The following is an 8,195-nucleotide window of genomic DNA, read 5'->3' as shown; positions in this document are numbered from 1 at the left end:
TTTGCTGAGTGAAAAGGGACAACAGAGCTGCCATTACTGACATTGGGCCTCACTTCCCTCACAGCATTTCTGTGTACAACTGATGGAGAACAGAAGCAATCCGTGCCAGCACTGGGATCACATCAGAGACAAAGCAAAGAAAGGAAGGCTACTGTGATGGCTTAAGGAAGAATGCCCCCCACAGACTCGTGTGTTTACATGCTTGGCCTTGTTGGAGTAAGTGTGCCACTGTGGAGATGCACTCTGAGGTCATTATGTTCAAGGCACATCCAGCGTAGCATACAGTCTTGCAGCCTGGAGTCCAGATACAGAATTCTCAGCTGCTTCTCCAACACCGCGTCTCCTACAGTCTGCCATGCTTCCCGTCATGAGGATAATGGACTAAACCTCCCAACTGTAAGCCAGTCCTAATTAAACGTTTTCCTTTATAAGAGTTGCTGTGATCATGCGTTCTCTTCCCAACAATAAAACTCTAACGAAGACAGCTACCCTTTCCTGCACACCACTGTTTACAACAGGAAAATAGCAGAAAAGCAAAGGAGGGGAGAGAGTAGCTAAGCCTCAGTACAATCCATAGTTCAAAATGAGTGCTGTGTGCAAAATGGATTCCTGGAGGGTTGTGCAGTCCACAGCCCTGGCCAATGTGCAGTCATGGAGCAACATTTTACCTGGAAACGTTAGAGAAGAAAGGAAAACTAAATACTATAGTAATGATAAAATGACCTGGGCTGGTTATCAAGGGTTTCTCAATCTTATTTTCTTTTCCTTTTGTTTTTAAAGGGTGTGTTTCATTTATTCCAGGCTTACCTTGAACTTCTGATCCTGTCTCCCACCCTGATTGCGGGGTTACAGGTGTGCATCCCACTCTTGGCTTATGCAATGCTATTGATGGAACCAGGACTTCAGGCAAGCTAGACAAGTGCCCTACCCACTGAGCCACTGTACCATCCTTCATTCTTTCTTCCAGTGTCTTCATTTCAAGATGCTTTAGGCATTTTCTCCCTTTGAAACACTCTCACTGTGTAGCCCTAGCCTGAAACTTGCTACATAGACCAGGCTGGCCTTAACTCACAGAGCTCCATCTGCCTCTGACTCCCAACTGCTGGGATTAAAATGTGTATCCCACACCCAGCTTTAGTCCCAAATTTCAAGAATGCTAACAACTTGGCTCTCATTAGGCACTCGGAACCTAGCACTCGGCAGCAGGAGTGGTCAGCGGCATTACTCTGGACCACTGACTGCAAGTGTTACACCACTTCTGACATTGGAGCACTAACGTTCTCCCATAACTCACCATCCCGTGACGTCATGAAGAGGAAAGATATTAATAGCCTTTGAATGAAACCAAACATTCTTCTTCCAGTCACTGTTTCAGCTCATTCCAAGAACAAATCATTTCTGGACAGAGTGCAGCCAACAACCAAGGAGGCACCCGTGACCTTCAACCTCCCAGAAAAATAAGGAACTGCCAAGATGTACACACATAAGGAGCAGCAGTGATCTCTCTTGGCCAAACTGCTCTGTCAGGTTCAGTGACTTCCTCGGCCCTGACTTTCCTACCCTTTGAACTGGGATTCCAGCACTTTCCTAGCGCTAGGGTTCCTGGGAGTTACTGATAGGAACAAGCACCAAGGACTCTCCTGCATACTTGGACCAAAGATGGTGCTGGAGAACAACAATCTCTGCTTTCCCAAGGAGAGCAAGCATGCAGTCTAGAAACCAAAATCCCTTAGCTTCTAGAGGACAGCTCCTGCATACTGAGTTGTGGGACTATAGGTGTGCAGTACCAAGTCCAACTTATGGGGACTATGTAGGGCTAGAGATGAAACTCAGAAGCTCATGCATGCCAGACAGACACTTAAGCAACTGAGCCACAGCATCCTCAGCTCCATCCCGTTCTAACAGAACACTGACATTTCAACTAATGTGTACACAATGACTTGTGAAGAAGTCTATGCTTTTAACACTGCTGAGGTTTTCTATGTGAGGCCACACCACATGGTGTTTACACATTCTCTGCCAAGGGGCTTCTTCATTGTTTCTGGCCTGGAATAAACTATTATCTAGTGTGTGCATGATCTATCTCGTGTGTACATTAGCTAGTGTGTGCATTACATTTCCTGGATACTTGCATATAACGTTCTCCACCTGCCATGGCTGGTTTTGTGTCAACTTGACACAAGCTGGAGTTATCACAGAGAAAGGAGCCTCTGGTGAGGAAATGTCTCCATGAGATGCATTTTCTCAATTAGTGATCAAGGGGGGAGGGCCCGGCCCACTGTGGGTGGAGCCATCCCTGGGCTGGTGGTCCTGGGTCCTATAAGAAAGCAGGCTGAGCCAGCCAGGAGAAGCAAGCCAGTAAGTAACATCCCTCCACGCAGGCAAAATACCAATACACATAAAACATTAAAATGAGAAAAACTTCCATGGACAGATGATATAAACAGACAATTCTCCAGAGAAGATAGGAGCACAAGAGGCTACACTGAGAAAGCCTAGGCATTAGAAAAATGCAAATCAAACCCACAAATAAGTGTCTCTTCACACCCACGCCAATGCGGGCTACCATGGTGCCCTGGGACAGAACAGAGTAGACTTCTCAGCTGCTTCCATACCATGCAAATCCACTCTTCCCTGCATTACCCAAGAAGAATGGAGACTGGAGCTCCACACAAGACTGTAAGCAAGCTCCACACCAGCATGCTTCTAAGAGCCAAGTACAAACCACCCAAAGCCCCACTGATAAGTAGACAAGGTGAGTAATATCCACAACAGGTACTGGCCACAGGAAGGAATAAACTATGGGTTAGGCTGTTCCATGGCTGCACCCCGAGGACATTATACTTAGTTAATAAAAACAAAGGTGCTACGATTTCATGTATATAACACACAAACAGCAGGAAGATCCAGAGTGCCAGGTGTACACCCCCACATGGGAAGGAGAGGCAACGGGAGTCAGAGGACAAAGGCTATCCTGGGCTACATACTAAATTCAATGCCTGCCTGGACTACATAATACATTATCAAAAAAAAAAAAAAAAAAAAAAGAAAGGAAAAAAAAAAAGTCCAGAGACAGAAAATACATTAGTTGCCTAAGAGTGAGCAGAGGGACACGAAAAGCGGTGGCTAATGAGCCCAGACTGTCTTCCTGGAGTAAAACATCTTTTCTAACACCGGTCACAGTGAGGTTTGAACAGTTCTGCCACAGCACTAAAATAAACTTCTAAAATCTCTTTCACACTGGGCAGCACTGCACGTCTTTAATCTCAACACTCAGGAGGCAGAGGCAGGTAGGTCTCTGAATTCAAGGTCAGCCTGGTCTACAGACATCTAGGGCTACAGAGAAACCCTGCCTCTAAAAAACCAAAATAAGAAAAAGCAAAACTAAATTCTCTTTCAAAGAGAGCTCAATTATTTAAAAGAAAAGCCACCCTTAGATCTGTTGTACAGTTACCCCCAAGAAACGTTATAAAGCAATGACTTAAGTGAACATTAGATGGTTACTGCTACAGGGATGTCACTGGCACTAAGAGGATCACAAAATGAACTGCTTTTAAAGCATGGCATGAGAGACACATATAAAGCATCTGCAGTGGCATGGTACCTGGGAGAGAGGTGGGAAGCAGGCGATACAGATGAACTAACAGCCAACTACCAAAGAAGTGGGATAACAGAGTTATACAAGTCCACATCTGCAGTGTCTGAAGCATTCCTTTTCTCTCCCCACCCCTTTGCTTGAGTCCCAGTGTTGGTCTTGAGACAAGTATATACTATACAGGCTACCTGGAACCTGACCTATAGACCAGGCTGACCTCCAACGTGTAGTAATCCAGTGTTGGGAGTGTAGCAATGGCAGACGGGAGCCACCGCCACACACCTGGCAGGAAAATCTTCTTGAGAAGAATGAAATTTCTCCTGCACTTAATGTCATTAAGCATCAATTATCAGTCCCAATGCAGGTAGGATGGGGTCGTTTTCAACCACAGTCTTCAAGAACTAAATGTGCCCTGAGCTTGGACACTGTATGAAGCACATGTTTGGCTGAATAGGGTCTGGGTTTGACTATCCTTCCACCCTTCTAAATCAATGACACTATTTCACAAAGGAATAAATTCCAAATCCAGGCTGAACCCTGACACTGCACTTAGTTACAAAGGAACAGAGGATCTAGATGAAGCAGACACAGTAGGAAAATCCAGACTTGGTGTACACTCTGCACTGGGGAGGGAGGGGGAGGGAGGCTCCTGCCTCTACTTGCTCTTACCAAAAAGGCCATTTGGTCTCTTTTACATGATTTGTTTGGCTTTAGACCTTTTTTAAAACTTCCCTTGAATATTTATTACATTTGTATTTATTTTTGTATCCTCGTGCATGCCACAGTGTTTCTGTGGAAGTTAGAGGACAACCTGCAAGAGTCATCTCTCTCTCTATCATGTGGGTCCCAGGGCCAAACACAGGTCATCAGTTGGCTACAAATGCTTGAGCCAGAGTTTTGATACTAAGTATCTCCCTGAAAGATAAACTAGCCAATTTCCTTTGGTTTCTTTATTTCAGTTCCTCCTCTAATGAAAGCAAAAGAATTTCTACTCCAGACATCTGGGTCTATAACGGGCCCTTTGGTCACATTAAAAGGGAAAAAAAAGGTTAGGATTAAGGGTATGTTTGGTGAGAGGACATAGGCTCAGCATACATGAGGCTCTGGGGTTACCCCTCCGAATCACAAAGTATTTCAGAATGCCTGGTTCCCACCATTGTCACAGAGGGACTAGGAAGCAAGCCTGTCCAGAGTCTTCACTCCGATTTTATGGACACAGTAACAATGAGTCCTGTTAAAGGAGTTAACACCAATTACTTAGATGAGCAACCAAAAGTCATTACTAATCTGGGAGGCAGATGCTACTGTGTATCCTCGCTTGGCTGCAAGTTGTTCCAACTTACACAGCTTTAAAGGACAAAGAGATAGCTCACTCAGCAAAGTGTTTGCTGCCTAAACATGAGGACCTGAGTCAGGATCCCCAGCCCCATGCCTGAGATGTAGTACATGCTTATAACTCCAGTCCTGGTGGGCTGAGGCAGGCACAGGAGCATTCCCACGACTCTAGGGCCAGCCAGTTTAACTGAAATGGTGAGCCCTGGGGCCAGTGAGAGACCTATCTCAACAAATAAGGAAGCAATAGAGAAAGACAGCCAAAGTTGATTTCTGGCCCTCCTACACCTGTGCACATGCAAATATGTCTACACACACATATATGAATACACATATTAAATTAATTACAATGATATAGCTTTATGTCGTAGAATCAGGATTTGAACCCAGGACATTGGGCTCCATCACCTTTTGCTGGATGCTAGCTAGCACACAATGTTTTCGGTATAATTAGTGTTCAAGGATCTGAAACCTTAAATCAGATCCAGTAAATTGCTAATACAGCAGATGCAGGTAAACTGGAAACACCACCACCAGTCCTATCAATAAGACCACAGTTCCATAAACGTTGCTCTTGAACAACAAAAATCATCTAACATTTTTTTTAAAAGATGCCTAGAAATAACTTAAAAACTAAAACTAAAAACTTTTCTTTGCTACTTTGCCCTAGCACCCTCTCCACCCCATGAAACACCTGGATGAAAGTCTAGAGACTGGGTGCAAAGACTCTAAAATTCAGTTGCACAGGGGAAACAAAAAAAAACAAAAAACAAAACCAGGAACTATGAGGGTAGGCGGGTCCTCCTAAGGGAATCCAGATCCCTGTATCCAGCAGGAGGATCAACAGTCAACCCAAGCCTTTCCTGAGTCACTCCCATTTCCACAAGCAACACCCAGGAATGACTTAGCACCAAAACATCATCAGGACTTTTGAGAGGTAGTCAGAAGACACAGACTACCCCGTTCCTCCCACTTCCAGCCTCCCCGCCCGCTCTACCTCCCTGCTGGTGGTATTGGCTTGGGCAACACATCAGCCCCATTCAGCATTGAGCAAGAAGAAAAGGGCTGCAGGACACAACCAGAGACTTCAAATGATGAGCTAGAGGAAGAAATGAAGAGAACTGAAGCATGAACCAACAGCCCAAATACAAAGGGTGCAACCGGGAGAGGGACGCTGCGAGGCTAATGGGCCAGCTCTGGGGAATAAGAGGGAGGCAGACAAAGCTGCCCTAACACTAAGATCTCTGGGGACCCGTAGCTATCGCCCAGTTTTGCTGTGTGTGACAGGGGTGTTGGGATCTAGAGATGCTCTTTGACTCTGGAGAAAGGAGTCACTAGGGTAAGAGTCCTGGAACAGAAGCTAGGGTCCCAGGAGGGTCACGGGAAAAAGAGGGATCTGAGAACCCGGGGTGGGAAACCTGTCAAGGGGGTCGGCGGGCTGGATGGGTCTGGGAGGGACTGGGGAGCAAGCTCTGCTCTAGGAGTTGGCTTGTCACTGAAGAGGCGAAAGGACAGGAGCGCCAGCCCCGGTATAGTGGGAGCGGTGCAGGAGACTTCGGGCCAGGGCTCCGAGCCTGCGAGCGACCCCGCGGGGGTCTGCAAGGTGTGAGGACACCGGGCCCGGAGCGTGCGGCTGCAGTGGCGCCACCGGGTGGGTGACAGCGGCGGGGCCGCCACTCACCGCTCATGTTGCCGCTCCCGGGGCCGCCGCCTGCCTTGCCGCCGCCGCCGCCGCGTCTGCAGCCGCCGAGCTCCACACAGGCCAGGAAAACGCGCGCCCCGCCCGCTGGCCCCGCCCCGGAAGCAGGGGCCCTCCTAGGACCCGCCTCCCGACCCGGAACCAAAATATCCCGGCGAGGGGAGGCCCAGGCTGGCGGGGAAGCGAGCCAGGACCTCACAAAGTAAATACCCCGAGCCAGGAAGAAGACATCCGTTTAGGCTGAGATCCAGACGGGGATGCGAGATAAGCGTGCTGGGAGCCTATAGTAGTGTGATGCATGTCCGTCAAACCTGCACTCTGGAGATGGCGAGTGGATCAGAAGTTCAAGGTCAACCTTGAACTACATAGTGAGTTCGAGACTAGATTAGGCTACTTGAGACTGTCACAAAGAGAAGAGAGAGTTAAAAAAAAAAAAGAGTAATGAGCTTTCAGGGCCTAGTGGTACAGGTTTTAAATCCCAGCATTCAAGAGGATGAGTCAGGAACCTGAGCTACAAGAAATCAAGATTTGGGAATGTAGCTTGGTAGAGCATGTGCCTTGCATGCATGAGGCCCAAGCTTCAACTCTCTGTACAAACAGAAACAAAAGGTGAATTTAAAGCCATTCGGGGCAGCTTCTCTAGACTCTCAAAATAAAAAGTAAAAACAGGGTTATGGAGATAGCCCAATAGTTGGGATAGCATGTGCAAGGCCCTGGGGTCCAATCTCCTAGGTATTCCAGAGGGAACAGGTCATAGCCCATCCCTGAAGAGTAGATTGGAGCACAGGATGAGTGAGAAATGGGTGTTGAGAAGCAGGAAGAAGGGGGATGCTGAAGACACCCTTTTACAGGTGGGAGAGTCTGTACTTTCTTGCCTGCCTCCTAATGGATGCAGGAATAGAAAGCCATTGCAAGAATATAAGTACTGAGTATGGTGATGCAGTCAGACTTGGACTTTAAGAATAACTTTACTTGCAATCCTGGTTTGATGGTGCACACCTTTAATCCCTGCATTCACAGAAGAATCGAGTTCCAGCCTGAAGTACTTAGGGGAACTTGTCAGAGAGGAGAATGGCAGTGAGTTAGGGAGATACAAGAGTTGTCCGAGTGACCATGTGACTCTGGGCAATAGTGAGAGGACAGGTGGGTGAGTACTGAGAGACTACAAGAGCTAAATTCACAGCAACTATGAATTCCAGGGTTGCCCTGTTTTAAAGCTGGAGTTGAAAGACTTTTCCCTGCTGGGTATGAGGCTGAGGCTGGAGTCACCCAGCCTGGGGAACTTAGGCTCTTGATGAGAAATATGAAAATAAGGAAGAGCTAGAGCTCAATGGAAGAACACATGTGTGCCTTCTTGAATTTGATTCCAGTGATAGAAAGGGAGGCGACTCAACCACAAAGGCTTCCCTTCACCAGTGGTCTTAAGCCCCATAGAGATTTTACATGGGTTCAGCTAAAGTCTTCCACCTTCTACCCTGTGAGGACACAGCCAGCACCATGATGTGGAGCCCTCCAACTCCACAACTGAGGCAGACCACATGTGGTATAGGTGATGCACCTATAATGGGA

General features: G+C 47.2%; 1 protein-coding gene across 1 annotated transcript in view; it reads right to left on the bottom strand.

Annotated features, from left to right (window-relative positions):
- Positions 1 to 6,678, bottom strand: part of SNX29 (sorting nexin 29) — a 373,799-nt gene extending 367,121 nt beyond the window's left edge. Inside the window, exon 1 of the mRNA XM_080942329.1 lies at positions 6,609 to 6,678. Within this exon, the coding sequence (XP_080798455.1) occupies positions 6,609 to 6,615 (7 nt within the window). The 5' untranslated portion in view covers positions 6,616 to 6,678. The remainder of the gene's footprint in view (positions 1 to 6,608) is intronic.
- Between the last annotated feature and the right edge of the window lie 1,517 nt (positions 6,679 to 8,195).

The sequence above is a fragment of the Micromys minutus genome (genome assembly GCF_963924665.1).
Source record: "Micromys minutus genome assembly, chromosome: 31".
Classification (NCBI taxonomy): Eukaryota; Metazoa; Chordata; class Mammalia; order Rodentia; family Muridae; genus Micromys; species Micromys minutus.
This window is presented reverse-complemented; position numbering and strand designations above follow the sequence as displayed.